Source organism: Trachypithecus francoisi, unplaced genomic scaffold (assembly GCF_009764315.1).
Source record: "Trachypithecus francoisi isolate TF-2019V2 unplaced genomic scaffold, Tfra_2.0 Lachesis_group0, whole genome shotgun sequence".
Lineage (NCBI taxonomy): Eukaryota > Metazoa > Chordata > Mammalia > Primates > Cercopithecidae > Trachypithecus > Trachypithecus francoisi.
Window position 1 is genome coordinate 162908486 of NW_022681453.1, and position 19306 is coordinate 162927791.

General features: G+C 39.2%; 1 protein-coding gene across 2 annotated transcripts in view; it reads right to left on the reverse strand.

Annotated features, from left to right (window-relative positions):
- NEK11 (NIMA related kinase 11) overlaps positions 1-19306 on the reverse strand; it is a 331953-nt gene that overhangs the window by 137071 nt on the left and 175576 nt on the right. For both annotated transcript variants that reach the window (XM_033212686.1, XM_033212687.1), the window contains exon 14: positions 3082-3242. In XM_033212686.1, coding sequence (XP_033068577.1) covers positions 3082-3242 — 161 coding nt within the window. The remainder of the gene's footprint in view (positions 1-3081; positions 3243-19306) is intronic.

A 19306-nucleotide genomic window follows, 5' to 3' on the forward strand; every position in this document is an offset into this window, starting at 1 on the left:
CTGGCACACTCAGAGGTCCAGGGCAAGACTAGGGAAAGGGGAGAAGAGGCCAATCTGAGAGATGGCAGTAGGTCTCTCTCAATTCACAAAGTTGACCATGACTGAGTTCTGTAGTGTAATTTGTATGTTGCTAATGAAAACAACCTAAAAGGGAAAAGTCCATACTCATCACCTTTGGGGGAGGAGAAACAATATTGAATTACTGGAAGAAAACAAATGGGGTTGTAATTACCTGCCTCTATTACAAATTACTCCATTGTGTAAATGTTTTTGCTACTCTATACAAATTATTTTTTGCTACTCTATACACATTATTGTGTATTGCTTTGCTACTGTAGAATATATATTGACCTAGAATGGACTTGGCAACACTTCTGTTTCCCTTATGCCAAGTCCATTCTAGGTCAATAAATATTCTATAGTAGCAAAAACATTGACTTGAGAATGTGACTGATGTGGGCCTGAGGCATGGGTCTGATCCTTGCCTAGCTACGTGACCACAGGAAGGCTACAGCTCTCTCAGAAACTCAGTTTCCTGAATTAGAAAATAGGAATAAGATAACTACCCAACAGCGTTTGTCAGACAAAATACCATCATGTATGTGAGAGACTGTATTTAGTCTGTTCTCACACTGCTAATAATGATATACCTGAGGCTGGGTAATTTATAAAGAAAAAGAGGTTTAATGGACTCACAGTTCCACATGGCTGGAAAGGCCGCACAATCATGGTGGAAGGTGAAAGCCATGTCTTAAATGGCAGCAGACAAGAGAGAATGAGAGTGAAGCCAAAGAGGAAACCCCTTATAAAATCATCAGATCTCGTGAAACTTATTCACCACCATGAGAACAGTATAGTGGAAACTACCCCATGATTCAATTATCTCCCACTGTGTCCCTCCCACAACACATGGGAATTATGGGAGCTACAATTCAAGGTGAGATTTGAGTGGGGACACAGCCAAACCATATCAGAGGCCTTAGCATCTTGTCCCAATAGATTACTTAAAATCAATCACAATCTGTCATGTAACATGTGATAGATACACAACCCAGAGAGCAAAAACTGCTGCCCTTATATTTATCATCTGCCTTAAGACTAATAAGAAAGAATTTTTAAAAAATACTTAAAAGCAAGTTAGAAAATCTCACTTTAACATTAAGGAGTTTTGGCAGTATCATAAAGAGGTACTAGATACCGTGACTGGGTAACTTCATAATAATAATAGCTAATATTTCATTAAGTATTTTATTAAGTTCTGAGCATTATTCTAAGTACTTTATATTGATTACTTCATTTAATCCTCAGAACCACTCTATGAGGTAGAAAACATTATTTTTTCACTTTACAGATTAGAAAACTGAGGCACAGAGAAGTCTAGTAATTTGAACAAGGTCATGCAAATTGCAAGTTATAAAGGCTAGATTCAGATGCAACCAATCTGATTTCCAATCCTATATTCTGACTGCCAAAGATGGATATTCTGAGACTGGCAAAATTGTATTTCCTGACCTAGGAGCTGTTTGCCATATAGTATTTTATTCATGTGGTTCTGAATCTGTTATATTTTCTTAAAAAAACATTTCTAAGTGATAATATTAGTAGCTAAAATTTTACCACTTGATGCTTTGACCAAAAATTGGGCACTGGATGTATTTTGCATATCGTGTGTTTTGCAACCATAGGTGCAGAATGAAGGCTCTGTAATGTTGCAATAATATCCGTTACAGTTATTTATGACAGTGGCTCAGAAGGTAGTAGAAATTGTATTTTTGATTTGTGGTAGGAGGTGCTGTTGTTTTCCAGATTCCATTGGAAAAAAATGGGGAAATCATATAAGCAAAGTTTTTATTTTGGCATTCTGAATCCCCCTTTTAGCTGTATTTTTCTCAAAATCTATTTGTTTCTCTCTTCATGTATTTGTCTCCTAAATTACCTCTCTCTAATCCTTACTCTTTATCTCTTTCTTCTCTTTATCTCATCCCTTTTTCTGCTTGGCCCCATACCTGTACCCTACTAGTTCCCTTCTCCTTGCCTCTCTCTCCTAGTATCAAATTGGAGACCACTTCTTACTGCTTTTATTTATTGAATATTATGATGCATAATCTTTATTAAAATGGTTGAATGGATTTAAGAGGCTGAATGGATTGAATATTAGGATATATTGCATGATCTTTATTAAAAATGGTTGAATGGATTTTTGGAGTGAATCATCTTCACTCCAGAAATCATCTCCTCTAGCTGAGCTTTCGCTCAGTTAGGTGTCCTTTGGTGGACTTTTATTTTAGTAACTGCATGGTTCTCAGTTAATAAAAGCTTCTGTAACTCATGGAAGTTTAGGATTGGAAGGTAAGAAGAAAATGAGGTATGGATGTATACATTGCCCAAAGCTCTCCCCTTTATCTTCATATGCCTCTTGCTTTTTTTCTCTTGCAGACACCCAACACAGAAAGCACGTCAGGGGTGTTTCTTGGCCCATAGCTCATATAAGGCTTAATCTTGCTATAGTCAAAGAGATCTACTACAAGGGCATAGGGCATATACTCAGAGAGACCTCATCACTTAAGCAAGAATGTGTCCTCAGAGGCTAAAAGTAGCTAGGAAGATTATCCCCTAAGCCCAGGATCTTTAGGTCTGATCCCCAAAACCAAGTCAGTCTTTACAAATTCGTATTTGCATTTAATTTGTGAACATGACCCCAAAATATGATTACCAGACAGAAAAGTATATAAAAAATCCCATTCTCTCTGCTAAAGAGACACTTGCATTTTTTAATTCAATAGCTGTATACGAATCCCTCCTCAGTGTGCAATGTGGTGTGTGCCATCCCCCAACCCCCCAAATAAGTACAGTGTACTCCAGCTCTTCCTTTATCAACATGGTTCAGATCAGATTCTCCAAATTCTATAGGGCCCTGCCTGCCTCTGGACCTTGAGAAGCCAGACCTATCACAAGTAGCTATTATAATAACCCTGGCCACCGTGTCCCCAACTTCACCTTAGAAGACTTCCTTTCCTCTCTGGGAGAGTCCAGTCAGTACCTTGAACAGTTCCATGGCTTCCAATGGGGAGTATCATATACCTGTTGGTTTGTTCTGTAAGTAGGCTGGGATCCCTCATTCTTGATTTCTTTCTCTGGTCCTGCTAACACTATTTCTTCTTCCTCCTCATCACTCTCTTCACAATAGGAATCAAATGCATCAGCATAGTATTCTTCAGCCACAAGTGGGTCTTCTGGGATCTCTGAAATAATGAACAAACAACAGTCAGATACTACCAGTTATTAAAATTATAATGAGGTAAGAATACCCTATCTTTTCAGAGGGATGTATATTTTGCTTGCACTAACAAAGCTTCCATGGAGTGTAGAGCTGAATCTCAGCTTCCTGAAAGTATTTGGTTGAATGTAATAAACACTCAGCAAAATAAAACCAGTGGAGGAAAGGAGGAACATTTCCATTAGCAACTACGTTTTGAAGGCAAGAAAAAAATCATGAAACAAGAATAAATAATATGCTTGAACATCTTGACATTTGGAGGCATGAATCCTTATTTAAAATGAGGAAATTTAGGAGCAAAGGTAGGACAAGATGTCCTGGCTGAAGGGTCCTGTTACACAACACACATAAAGTTCTTAGCGTAGGTAGTTGGAGCAAAACTACCGCAGCATTTTTCCTAGATATTTCTTTTTTTTTTTTTTTTTTTAATGTTACTGCTAAGACCAAACAAGATGACTAGGATATACAGCAGCAGCATTTTGGCCAGCTGGGAAAAACACAATTCTTTTCTAACAGGTAATGATGGCTTTGAGATGGAGTTCACTCTGGTGGGTCCTATTTACTCAACCTTACATTCAGCACTTATTTTAAAAAAGAATACCCACTTAAGCTGATGACAATAAGCATCTACCCAAGTTACTTGATGCAACATTGTTAGTAACTAGAATAAAGTCGGTGTTTCTAACAATCTTCAGTGAAGAAAGGCCATGAATGGATCACAATAAAGCATAACGATATAAACTCTTATTTACTAATGGGGGCCTAGAAATAAAGAACTACCCAAAGAACTACCCTTGGGTCAGGGGAGGAGAAAATTGTAATACTCAACTGCAGCAAAACAGTAGGCATTTTAGACTTTGCACCATACTCAGACTTAAAAATAAAATTTGTATTCTAAATTATAACACATTATTTTTCAATCTATTGTTGCTATTTCCTGTCTAGTGGGAAAAATATGAAATTTGGGGTCAGAAAATCAAGGCTGGAATCTAGCTCTTCCACCTTTTAGATGAAAATTTGTGCAAGAGACTTAAACTCACAGAGCTCCAATTTATGTGATAAAATTAACATAAGTGTAATCTAGTAGAGTGGCTACTGAGATTTAGTAATAGAAGTCTCACGAAAGCATCGGTATGCAGGGAAGTTTCATACAAATGTTCACTCAATTTCCATGTCTGTAAAAATGGGCTTTTCATTAAATGAGTTCAGAATCCTTTCAAAGTAAAATACTTAATGGATTTAGAATTCCCTGGAAATAGAAGATGTTAAAATGTGTTTGTTATCTATGATTTTGCGCTAAAACATAAAAGGCTGCTGTAGAGTAGAATAAAAACTAATCAGCTCAAAAGACAAAAATTACATATATTCAAAACTGCCTTTGCCAGTTCCTTAGAAAGCAGTGTACTAGGGATCTCATACCTTCTCTCGGCAATTTCAATACAGCGTTTTGTTTTGTTTTTTCCAGATCAGTTCAGATCACTGATTTTCAGCTGATCATCAGATGAGATAGAATACTGTTATGGAGAAGCCATGGTTTTTATTTTTTATTTATATTGAAATAATATATATTATTTTATTAAATGTGGCTTCTAGTCATTATATCAAGAAGACACCTGCATGTGTCTGTATGTACACACATATATATAACATACCTATCCACGTATGTAGATGCATATAGAACTTCAATACCTTTTGCGTACAAGTGGTTTTTGGTTACATGGGTGACTTTTGCAGTGGTGAGGTCGAGATTTTAGTGCACCCTCACCCAAGTAGTATACACTGTACCCAGTATGCAGTTTTTTATCCCTTACCTCCCTCCCACCCTCCTCCCCTCTGAGTCTCCAAAGTCCATTATACCACTCTGCATGCCTCTGTGTACCCATAGCTTAGCTCCCACTTATAAGTGAGAACATATGGTATTCGGTTTTCCATTCCTGAGTTATTTCACTTAGAATAATGGCCTCCAGCTCCATCCAAGTTGCTGCAAAAGACAGTATTTCATTCTTTTTTTAATGGCTGAGTAGTATTCCATGGTGTACATATGCCACATTTTCTTTATCCACTTGTCAGTGATGGGCAGTTATGTTGGTTCCATATCCTTGCAATTGTGAATTGTGTTGTGATAAACATAAACGTGCAGGTATCTTTTTGCTATAATGACTAGAAACCATGTTTAATAAAAATCTTCATTTTACTTACACTGAGAATGACAAGAGGATCACAGCATGAGAAGTGTATGAAAACTAAAATCCCCTGAGAATCTCCTGTTCTGCCATCAAGTAGGGGCATGTGCTTGCTGAGTGGAATGAAAGACAGAACCATATGATGTCTTCCTTCTCTTGCCCACCCTCAACTCTCTCTGAATCTCTGTGTCCTTCTCCGAGCTGTCCATTCTCTCTCTTTGCCCACTCTCTTCTACTTCCTCTCCCTCTCCTTGAGTCTCTTTGTCCCTTTGACAGTTATTCATTCTCTCACTCATTCATATTTTTCCCTGTTGCTCTCCCATTTTTCCTTTATCTTCATTCCTCCTTGTCCACTCCCTTGGCTTTCAAACTATGACACGGTAAGAAATATCATTTACATTGGTTGCCCAGTGCACAGAAATGTGCTTATATATGTATGTATGTAAATATCTTTATAGTTGAAACAAAAGTTTCATATTTCAAGACCTACTTACCCAAACTACATATGATACACTCTGGTGTTTTTCATTCTGTTCAATCATTTTTTTATGCTGGTTGCAACTCACTAAACTGACCTCTCAACCTGCAGTTTGAAAAACACCCCAACCTAGCTAGAGAGACCAACATTCAGAAACACTCCTTTAGAATGCTGGCTTTGGCATAAAAACAAAATCTGCATTTAAGTCAAGCCTCTAGCAGTAGCTCTGTAACACTGTGTTATTTAAGCTTTCTGCACTTCAGTTTTCTCATCTATAAAATAAAGACGATAATATTGGTCTCATGGAATTGTTGGAAACATTCCATAGCATAATGGATGCAAAGTATGTATCAAATCAATGTTAGTTACTATTGGAAATAATAAGGCAAACACTCAGTAGTTTTGCCTGTAATATCCAACACCAGGAAGAAGTAACAGTCACACACCACTTAACAATGAGGATATGTTCTGAGGACTATGTCATTCGGTGATTTCATCATTGCATGAACATCAAAGAGCGCACTTATTACAAACCTAGACAGTATAACCTACTACACATCCACGTTTATGTGGTATGGCCCATTGCTCTTAGGCTACAGCCCTGGACAGCATGTTACTACACCGAATACTGTAGACAACTGTAACACAGGAGTAAGTATTTGTGTATCTTAACATTAAAAATGTACAGTAAAAATGTAAAAGACTTTTTAAATGGCACATCTGTACAGGGAAGTTCCCATGAATGGGCATGCAGGACTGGAAGTTGCCCTGGGTGAGTCAGTGAGTGAGTGCTGAGTGCATGTGAAGCCTAGAATACTACCGTACACTACTATAGACTTTATAAACACTGGACACTTAGGCTACACTACATTTATAAAAAACGTTTTCCTTTCTTCAATAATAAATTAAACAGCTTACTCTAAGTTTTTTAAACTTCTTGACTCTATCGTAATAACACTTAGCTTAAAACACATTGTACAGCTGTACGAAAATATTTTCTTTTTTTTACTTCTCTCCTAACTAGGAGATAGTCAATCAACATTTTTTCTTTCTTTTTCTTTTTCAACTATTTTGTTAAAAATGAAGACACAAACACACACATTAGCCTACTGCTACACAGCGTCAGGATCACTGATACCACTGTCTTCCACCTCCACATCTTGTCCCACTAGAAGGTCTCTAGGGGCAGTAACACACATGGAGCCTCCATCTACTGTAATAACAGTGCCTTCTTCTGAAATACCTCCTGAAGGACCTGCCCAAGGCTGTTTTACAGTTAATTTTTTTTTTAATAAGTAGAAGGAGTACACTTTAAAATTATGATAAAAAGTATAGCAGGCCAGGCATGGTGGCTCATTCCTATAATCCCAGCACGTTGGCTGGCCGAGGCGGGCAGATCACCAGAGGTCAGGAGTTCAAGAACAGCCTGGGCAACATGGAGAAACCCACTCTTTACCAAAAATACAAAAAATTAGCTGGGTGTGGTGGCACACACTTGTGGTCCCAGGTAACTGGGAGGCTGAAGTGGGAGGATTACTTGAGCCTGGAAGGTGGAGGTTGCAGTGAGCCAAGATCATGCCACTGCACTCCAGACTGGGTGACAGAGTGAGAACACACCTCGAAAAAAAAAAAAGTATAGTAAATACATAAAGTAGTAACAGTCATTTGTTATCACTATACTGTACATAATTATATGCATTACACTTTTATATGACTGGCAGTGTAGTAGGTTTATTTACCCTGCATCGCCACAAATATGCGAGTGGCTACATTGTTCTGCAATGTTATGATGCCTATGATAGCACTAGGTCTTGGGAATTTTTCAGCTTCATTAATGGGACCACCATTGTACATGCAGTCTATCACTGACCAAAAGATTGTTACGCAGTGTATGACTGTATTAGACAATTGCAAATATATACCCAAGTTTAAAATATTTATTTTAAATAGAATAACTTCTCAAAATTCAGACTGAACCCAACTGAAATGGGTAATATGGAATCTAGACTCTCTCTGGTTTCCTTTCTGTTGGACTCCACAGGAATCCTTAGGCAATTCACCACACTGTTCACCTCCCACTGTCCTTCCTGTCCACTGGTTCCGTCTAGGTTTCCTTCAAGCAGCTCAGGAGAAACCTCTGCAAGGGGGTTTGACAAATATGTTCCGTAAAGGGCTACATAGTAAAAAGTTTTAGGCTTTGCAGATTACATGGTCTCTGTCACACAACTACCCAACTCTGCCTTTGTAGTGTGAAAACAGACAATACATAAATGAATGAGTGTGGCTATGTCCCAATAAAACTTTATTTACAAACATAGGCAGCAAACCAAGTCAGATCTCTACAACACAGACAAATCTTTCTTTTGTTAAAATACTAAGTTCCTCTTCCCAAAACGTAGCTCACTATGTACAGACAGCCTTAGTCCCTTTCCCTCTCCTACCTAGGATTTCCTCCTAGAAAGGGAAGAGGGAAAGAAGTGGCCAGGGAAAAGTGCCATTCTGCCACCTAAGTTGTGAAACAAACTGGGATGAATCTGTCTCCAGTATTTCTTAAGTAAGCTCCATTAACTTGGTGCTGCCCATGAAAGGACTCATTTTCATTTTCAAAGGGAAAAGTCAAAAGAAATGTAAGTCTGTTTGAACTGTGTTTGTCAAGCCTCATGTTTTTCATACGTAGACCCAATTTGAAGCCTTATTAGGCTAAGGTTCCTTTCTCCTGACACTAAGGGGAAAAGAGTCTGATAAATAGCTTTAATTTCCTTGTACCCTGAAGTCAGCCTCATAATGGGTATGCTGGAGTGGCATTCCAGATCTTCTGTATGCCAGGTAAGCAGTAACAGAACGTGTTTATGAAGGAATCCAATAAGGGCTGCACGAGTTTGGACACACGTTTCAAATCCATGCTGGAAAAACGAAGACATCACCCTGTTCCAGGAAAATGATGGCCTTTATCAGATCCTTCAATTAAGACCCAAATAAATGCCTTTCTCTAAGACTTGTGTGAGCATCAGGATCACCTGCGGGCTTGTTAAAATGGATCTCTGGGTCCCACCCCAAGCTTGCTGATTCAGTAGGTCTGGTGTGTACCTGAGAATCTGCATGACTCCCAAGTTCCCAGGTGATGCTGATGCTGCTGGTCTGGAGGCTGCACTCTCAGAATCACTGCTCTAGAATGTGACTAGTTCAAATAAGAGTATACACTATAACAAAATAGAAAAGATTTTATACTATCTCTACATATTTCAACCTTTGTATGTTAAAGACAAAATGTAAACAAAAGAAAAACTTTACCTTAGAAGAGCTCAAGTTGCTGTGTTATTAGTTGTCTAAATTACTTACAATCTTCATGGAGGTATAAATAATTGAACTATTCCCATTTTGTTGATAGAAAAGAACAAAGCTAACGGTGGGCAGCCCAAAGTTATAATCTTTATATTTGTGTGCATTTTACAGTTTAAAAAGCACATTGATATACATTTGATACCACAAAAATGTGATACCGGCCGGGCGCGGTGGCTCAAGCCTGTAATCCCAGCACTTTGGGAGGCCGAGACGGGCGGATCACGAGGTCAGGAAATCCAGACCATCCTGGCTAACACTGTGAAACCCCGTCTCTACTAAAAAAATACAAAAAATTAGCCGGGCGAGATGGCGGGCGGCTGTAGTCCCAGCTACTCGGGAGGCTGAGGCGAGAGAATGGCGTAAACCCGGGAGGCGGAGCTTGCAGTGAGCTGAGATCCGGCCACTGCACTCCAGCCCGGGTGACAGAGCGAGACTCCGTCTCAAAAAAAAAAAAAAAAAAAAAAAAAAAAAAGTGATACCATTTGATAGCACAAAGATACCACTTGATCTTTGCAACAACTCTTCAATGTAGACTAGAACGACATTTTTCCGCCTACTTTTCAGACAGGAAAAGTAAGGTTCAGACAAGCTAATGACCAACTGAAGGCCACACTGCTGCATCTGAATCCCCTTTCTTCCACTGAATAAGTCTATTTATGGTTAGTTAGGAATTTTCATCTTTGCTAGTAAAACCATTTCATAAAGGTCACAATGATCTTTCTTGTAGCTCTGAAAGATATTAGACAACAAGGGATAGACTTTCGACTTACGAGATAGAAAAACTGAAGCTTAGTCATCCTGGTAAATTGTCTTCAGGCAGCTGGGAGAATCAGATTCAGCCTGAGCCTAGTTCTCACTACCATCTATCTCAGATGTGCCAAATTTGAGTGTGCCTCAGAATCAGCTGGAAGGCTTGTTAAAACACATTCCTGCTCCCACACCCAGTGGTTCTATTCAGTAGGTCCGGAATGGGGCCTGAGATTCTGTATTTCTAACTATGCCACTTATCTGGAAATACACTTTGAGAACTATTGCTCTATCTTATAGAACCTTCAAGGAGAAAATGACATCCAGATGCAACTGTTAAATGACAAACTCCCTGTCACTTCATCTACTGCCTTAGCTCTTTAAACTTCTAAAATGATCCAGATATACATTAACAATTTTTTTTAAAAGAGTATTTTCATAAACAAGAACTTTGCCTGAAGAGAAAACCAAGTTTCCTCTAAAGGAACTTAATGCCTTTTAGACGTTTAGAAGATCTCAGCCTGTGGGCCCACAACCATCCCAAACGGTTTTAACCATTAGAATGCCTTGAGCAAATCCATGTGATAGGCTTGTCAGAATGGTTCTTAAAGGGTGGTCCCCAGAATAGCAAAAAGAACATCACCTGGGCTCTTATTAGAAATAGAAATTTCATGTAAATTTGTTTGAGTTCTTTGTAGGTTCTGGATATTAGCCCTTTGTCAGATGAGTAGATTGCAAAAATTTTCTCCCATTCTGTAGGTTGCCTGTTCACTCTGATGATAGTTTCTTTTGCTGTGCAGAAGCTCTTTAGTTTAATTAGATCCCATTTGTCAATTTTGGCTTTTGTTGCCGTTGCTTTTGGTGTGACGAGTTGATGGGTGCAGCACACCAACATGGCACAAGTATACATAAGTAACAAACCTGCATGTTATGCACATGTACCCTAGAACTTAAAGAATAATTTAAAAAAAAAATAGAAATTTCAAAATTTGCCTATATCTCCAACCTACTGAATCAGAAACTGGGATGAAGGTCCAGCAATGTGTGTTTTGACAAGTTCTCCAGGTGATCCTGATGCACCCTTAAGTTTGAGAACCACTAATTCAGCACAATGACTGGCACTTTATGTCTGCTGAAATAAAAATCCCTTCTAATATTCCAGGTAGATGATAAGCTCCAGGAGGGCAGAGGCCATGCCCATCCTGCTCACCATGGTATCCCCAACAGATGATTCAAAGCAGACACCCCAAACTTCTTACTGAATAAATGAGTACATAAATCTCTAAGCAATAAGGACTTTCAAATTGCCACATAGTATCATATACAAATAATTTACTAATCTTTTGGGAGAGCAGGATGGAGAGGGGAAGCTGAGGAGAGGAAGAAGATACAGATGTTTTTCCTAAGACCCCCACCCCTTTCCTCTTTTTCACATACTTTGAACTTATATCTCAGATGTAATCATACCTTTGAATTGCAAAAAATGTCTTCATCATACTAAAACTTCCAGCTACATCCCGCAGGCCCACTAAGTCCCAGAACTCAGTCAAGATGACCCAGAGTGTGACAGCTCATGCTGTTAGGCTGGGGCTTTCTCCAGGTGCCCTACAGTCTGCCCCAGACACCCTGCCTCTCTCTGCGTATCTAATCATAGTTCCGCATTAATGTTTGCAGAGCTGGCCGTCATGGAGCAGACAGAGGGTGGGTGGTGGGAGCCCTCTGCAGAAGGCAGCTACCAAAAGATGTCCATCTCTATTTTTCCTTTCTTTTCTAATTTTCTGAAGAGGGTAATGGCTTTATTACACCAAGCCAGAAAATACTGAACAAAGGCTATTATAAGGCTGTAAGAAGAACAAACTGATTTATTCTTATATCTCAATGTGACCTCTACGAAGACCATGCTCATTCATTACAAATCGGGAGTGGCAGTGCTTAGAATGAGTACAGTTATTATTTATACTGACATGGCAGCTATCAAAGCATCTCTTATTTTCCCAAAAATGACATTCGTGGGTGTGAAAAACGGCTCAAATTCATTTTTTAATAAAAACATTAAAATTAAAATATTATTTTCTCATATGTATAGGAAACCTATGATTAACATGCTACTACAATGTCCCTAAAACCATAAGTTTTTTTTTTTTTTACTTTTTACATAAGGTAAAAGTCAATACTTTGAGAAGACACACAGACATAGGCATTGTGCTGAGCTGCCTCGATCTCCCCCAGAAGCTCCATTTTGTATAAGATAAGCACAATTTAGATGAAACAAAACAAAAAGAAATTGAAGTCAAAGTTAACTGGTGACATCTGCTGCTTCTGAGAAAAACTGCCTTCCACCAGAAGTGATGATACAAAGTCGTGACTAGGAGGACCAGCTGTAGGGTCAGATGGCAATCAAATTCTGCCTCCGCTGCTTATTGGCTGTGTGACCTCAGGTAGGCTACTTCACTTATCTGGGTCACAGTGTTCTTATTTGTAAGTGGGTGTAGTGGCTACTATCGATGTCCCACCCAAATTCCCTTACCAGACACACTCCAAAGTATAATTGGCACATCCTCGTCTACTAGCTGCTGTGCGTGTTGGCTGCTGTATTAAGTCAGCTAGAGCTGCCATGAGACGATACCACAAATTGGGTGATTTAAACAATAGAAATTTATTTCCCAGAGTTCTGGAGGCTGGAGATTAAGAGGCCAGCAGGGTTGGATTCCTCTGAGGCCCTTCTCCTTGGCTTCCCTCTTGCTTCTTCACAAGGTCATCCTCTGTGCATTCATACCCTGGTGTCCCTGTGTCCTAATCTCCTCTTTTTTTTTTTTTTTTTCCTTAAGTCCTGGGATATATCTGCACAACACGCAGGTTTGTTACATGGGTATACACGTGCCATGGTGGTTTGCTACACCCATCAACCCATCATCTACATTAGGTATTTCTCCTAATGCTATCCCTCCCCTAGTCCCCATCCCCGACAGGCCCTGGTGTGTGATGTTGCCCTCCCTTTGTCTATGTGTTCTCATTGTTCAACTCCCACTTACGAGTGAGAACGTGTGGTTTTTGGTTTTCTGTTCTTGTGTTAGTTGGCTGAGAATGATGGTTTCTAGCTTCATCCATTTCCCTGCAAAGGACATGAACTCATCCTTCTTTATGGCTGCATAGTATTCCATTATGTATATGTGCCATATTTTCTTTATCCAGTCTATCATTTTTGGGCATTTGGCTTGTTTCCAAGTCTTTGCTATTGTGAACAGTGCTGCAATAAACATACATGTGCTGTGTCTTTATAGTAGAATGATTTATAATCCTTTGGGTTTATAAATCCCAGTAATGGGATTGCTGAGTCAAATGGTATTTCTGGTTCTAGATCCTTGAGGAATCACCACACTGTCTTCCACAATGGTTGGACTAATTTACACTTCCAACAACAGTATAAAAGCATTGCTATTTCTCCACATCCTCTCCAGCAACTCTATCAAAAAGTGGGCGAAGGATATGAACAGACACTTCTCAAAAGAAGACATTTACATGACGAACAAACATGAAGAAAAGTTCATCATCACTGGTCACTAGAGAAATGCAAATCAAAACCACAATGAGATACCGTCTCACGCCACTTAGAATGGCGATCATTGAAAAACCTAATCTTCTGTTCTTATGAGGACACAGTCAGATTGGTTTAGAGCCTACCCTATCAGCCTCATTTTAATTTAATCACCTCTTTAAAAGCCATGTCTTCAAATACAGTCACATTCTGAAGTACTGGGGGATAGGGCTTCAACATGTGGTTTTTAGGGGGGACTCAGTTAAGCCTATAACAGTTGCTGACAGCACACAGATACTCTATTCTCCACAGAATTGTTCTTGGATCAAAGAAGCCCTCCTTACTGAAAAGATGATGCCACATCTCTGCCTCAGGGGCAGTCCTGGCCAATGACTGAGTGACTTACAGTAGAACCATCTTTGTGGTGTTACTCATGCCCCAGAGCTCCCTGTGCAAGCAGACTGAAACTAGTCTCCAGCTGAGACCACATCCTTGCTCAGTTCCTTCTATCTGGACACAGCTCCCAACCCCACACAAAACCCCATACACACGCCCACATCCTTAGAGCTCTCCACAATAAGATACATGCACCAGATGCCCATATCAGGCTGTGCTTCTAAGGAACCTAACTAAAGACTTGGATATTATAATAAAAATATCTTGACTCGTGGTTACAAAACAAAATATAAAAGATAAGTGACACTATACAGTAAGATAAACATCCCTTAAAGGAAAATAGTCAGGTGCCGGCAAAGTTACATTCTTTAATGTTAAAACTTTCATCCTCAGACCTTCCAGAAAATAATGGAGTCCACATCTGTGGCACTGCTAAAGTGAGTCCTTTGTTAAATATCAATTATATCTCAGATGACTAAATTTTTTTCTCTCTGGAGGTCTAGTCTCCTGGCCCTCTTCAAAGTCTTCTTAAAATGCTTCATCTTACATAGTGTCCAGAACATGGCAGGTGCTCCATAAAATGGCAGTTATTAATTTAGTAGGTAGAAAGACACATTTTTATAATTGTTGTTGTGAGAATTTTTTTTTTAACAAACTGTATTTAGAAAAATACGTGAGCTCTTGCCTGCCACCATGTAAGATGTGCCTTTGCATCCCTCTCGCCTTCTGCCACAATTGTCGTCCAGCAACACTGCTTTATGTTCCTTTTGACTAAGAGGTAACCAGAGACAGATAAAACCACAAAGATGGGGAAAAAGCGGGGTAGAAAAGCTGGAAATTCAAAAAATAAGAGCGCATCTCCCCCTGCAAAGGAGTGCAGCCCATCGCCAGCAACGGATCAAAGCTGGTCAGAGAATGACTTTGATGAGTTGAGAGAAGAAGGCTTCAGTTCATCAAACTTCTCAGAGCTAAAGGAGGAATGACGTACTCAGTGCAAAGAAACTAAAAATCTTGAAAAAAGAGTGGAAGAATTGACAGCTAGACTAATTAATGCAGAGAAGGTCATAAATGAAATGACAGAGATGAAAACCATGACACAAGAAATACGTGACAAATGCACAAGCTTCAGTAACCGACTCGATCAACTGGAAGAAAGAGTATCAGCGATTGAGGATCAAATGAATGAAATGAAGCGAGAAGAGAAGCCAAAAGAAAAAAAAAGAAAAAGAAATGAACAAAGCCTGCAAGAAGTATGGGATTATGTAAAAAGACCAAATCTACGTCTGATTGGGGTGCCTGAAAGTGAGGGGGAAATGGAACCAACTTGGAAAACACTCTTCAGGATATCATCCAGGAGAACTTCCCCAACCTAGTAGGGCAGGCCAACATTCAAATTCAGGAAATACAGAGAACGCCACAAAGATACTCCTCCAGAAGAGCAACTCCAAGACACATCACTGCCAGATTCACCAAAGTTGAAATGAAGGAAAAAATCTTAAGGGCAGCCAGAGAGAAAGGTCGGGTTACCCACAAAGGGAAGCCCATCAGACTAACAGCAGATCTCTCGGCAGAAACCCTACAAGCCAGAAGAGAGTGGGGGCCAATATTCAACGTTCTTAAAGAAAAGAATTTTCAACCCAGAATTTCATATCCAGCCAAACTAAGTTTCATCACTGAAGGAGAAATAAAATCCTTTACAGATAAGCAAATGCTTAGAGATTTTGTCACCACCAGGCCTGCCTTACAAGAGACCCTGAAGGAAGCCCTAAACATGGAAAGGAACAACCACTACCAGACATTGCAAAAACATGCCAAAATGTAAAGACCATCGAGGCTAGGAAGAAACTGCATCAACTAACGAGCAAAATAACCAGTTAATATCATAATGGCAGGATCAAGTTCACACATAACAATATTAACCTTAAATGTTAATGGACTAAATGCTCCAATTAAAAGACACAGACTGGCAAACTGGATAAAGAGTCAAGACCCATCAGTCTGCTGTATTCAGGAGACCCATCTCACATGCAGACACATACACAGGCTCAAAATAAAGGGATGGAGGAAGATCTACCAAGCAAATGGAGAACAAAAAAAAGCAGGGGTTGCAATCCTAGTCTCTGATAAAACAGACTTTAAACCATCAAAGATCAAAAGAGACAAAGAAGGCCATTACATAATGGTAAAGGGATCAATTCAACAGGAAGAGCTAACTCTCCTAAATATATATGCACCCAATACAGGAGCATCCAGATTCATAAAGCACGTCCTTAGAGACTTACAAAGAGACTTAGACTCCCATACAATGATAATGGGAGACTTCAACACTCCACTGTCAACATTAGACAGATCAACGAGACAGAAAGTTAACAAGGATATCCAGGAATTGAACTCATCTCTGCACCAAGCGGACCTAATAGACATCTATAGAACTCTCCACCCCAAATCAACAGAATATACATTCTTCTCAGCACCACATCGCACTTATTCCAAAATTGACCACATAATTGGAAGTAAAGCACTCCTCAGCAAATGTACAAGAACAGAAATTATAACAAACTGTCTCTCAGACCACAGTGCAATCAAACTAGAACTCAGGACTAAGAAACTCAATCAAAACCGCTCAACTACATGGAAACTGAACAACCTGCTCCTGAATGACTACTGGGTACATCATGAAATGAAAGCAGAAATAAAGATGTTCTTTGAAATCAAGGAGAACAAAGATACAACATACCAGAATCTCTGGGACACATTTAAAGCAGTGTGTAGAGGGAAATTTATAGCACTAAATGCCCACAAGAGAAAGCAGGAAAGATCTAAAATTGACACTCTAACATCACAATTAAAAGAACTAGAGAGCAAGAGCAAACACATTCAAAAGCTAGCAGAAGGCAAGAAATGACTAAGATCAGAGCAGAACTGAAGGAGATAGAGACACAAAAAACCCTCCAAAAAATCAATGAATCCAGGAGTTGGTTTTTTGAAAAGATCAACAAAATTGACAGACCGCTAGCAAGACTAATAAAGAAGAAAAGAGAGAGGATCAAATAGACACAATAAAAAATGATAAAGGGGATATCACCACGGACCCCACAGAAATACAAACTACCATCAGAGAATACTATAAAACCTCTACGCAAATAAACTAGAAAATCTAGAAGAAATGGATAATTTCCTGGACACTTACACTCTTCCAAGACTAAACCAGGAAGAACTTGAATCCCTGAATAGACCAATAGCAGGCTCTGAAATTGAGGTAAAAATCCATAGCCTACCCACCAAAAAAAGTCCAGGACCAGATGGATTCACAGCTGAATTCTACCAGAGGTACAAGGAGGAGCTGGTACCGTTCCTTCTGAAACTATTCCAATCAATAGAAAAAGAGGGAATCCTCCCTAACTCATTTTATGAGGCCAACATCATCCTGATACCAAAGCCTGGCAGAGACACAACAAAAAAAGAGAATTTTAGACCAATATCCCTGATGAACATCGATGCAAAAATCCTCAATAAAATACTGGCAAACCGGATTCAGCAGCACATCAAAAAGCTTATCCACTATGATCAAGTGGGCTTCATCCCTGGGATGCAAGGCTGGTTCAACATTCGCAAATCAATAAACGTAATCCAGCATATAAACAGAATGAAAGACAAGAACCACATGATTATCTCAATAGATGCAGAAAAGGCTTTTGACAAAATTCAACAGCCCTTCATGCTAAAAATGCTCAATAAATTCGGTATTGATGGAACGTACCTCAAAATAATAAGAGCTATTTATGACAAACCCACAGCTAATATCATACTGAATGGGCAAAAACCGGAAAAATTCCCTTTGAAAACTGGCACAAGACAGGGATGCCCTCTCTCACCATTCCTATTCAACATAGTGTTGGAAGTTCTTGCTAGGGCAATCAGGCAAGAGAAAGAAATAAAGGGTATTCAGTTAGGAAGAGAAGAAGTCAAATTGTCCCTGTTTGCAGATGACATGATTGTATATTTAGAAAACCCCATTGTCTCAGCCCAGAATCTCCTTAAGCTGATAAGCAACTTCAGCAAAGTCTCAGGATACAAAATTAATGTGCAAAAATCACAAGCATTCTTATACACCAGTAACAGACAGAGAGCCAAATCATGAATGAACTTCCATTCACAATTGCTTCAAAGAGAATAAAATACCTAGGAATCCAACTTACAAGGGATGTCAAGGACCTCTTCAAGGAGAACTACAAACTACTGCTCAGTGAAATAAAAGAGGACACAAACAAATGGAAGAACATACCATGCTCATGGATAGGAAGAATCAATATCGTGAAAATGGCCATACTGCCCAAGGTTATTTATAGATTCAATGCCATCCCCATTAAGCTACCAATGAGTTTCTTCACAGAATTGGAAAAAACTGCTTTAAAGTTCATATGGAATCAAAAAAGAGCCCGCATTGCCAAGACAATCCTAAGTCAAAAGAACAAAGCTGGAGGCATCACGCTACCTGACTTCAAACTATACTACAAGGCTACAGTAACCAAAACAGCATGGTACTGGTACCAAAACAAAGATATAGACCAATGGAACAGAACAGAGTCCTCAGAAATAATACCACACATCTACAGCCATCTGATCTTTGACAAACCTGAGAGAAACAAGAAATGGGGAAAGGATTCCCTATTTAATAAATGGTGCTGGGAAAATTGGCTAGCCATAAGTAGAAAGCTGAAACTGGATCCTTTCCTTACTCCTTATATGAAGATTAATTCAAGATGGATTAGAGACTGAAATGTTAGACATAATACCATAAAAACCCTAGAAGAAAACCTAGGTAGTACCATTCAGGACATAGGCATGGGCAAGGACTTCATGTCTAAAACCCCAAAAGCAACGGCAGCAAAAGCCAAAATTGACAAATGGGATCTAATTAAACTAAAGAGCTTCTGCACAGCAAAAGAAACTACCATCAGAGTGAACAGGCAACCTACAGAATGGGAGAAAATTTTTGCAATCTACTCATCTGACAAAGGGCTAATATCCAGAATCTACAAAGAACTCAAACAAATATACAAGAAAAAAACAAACAACCCCATCAAAAAGTGGGCATAGGATATGAACAGACATTTCTCAAAAGAAGACATTCATACAGCCAACAGACACATGAAAAAATGCTCATCATCACTGGCCATCAGAGAAATGCAAATCAAAACCACAATGAGATACCATCTCACACCAGTTAGAATGGTAATCATTAAAAAGTCAGGAAACAAGAGGTGTTGGAGAGGATGTGGAGAAATAGGAACACTTTTACACTGTTGGTGGGATTGTAAACTAGTTCAACCATTATGGAAAACAGT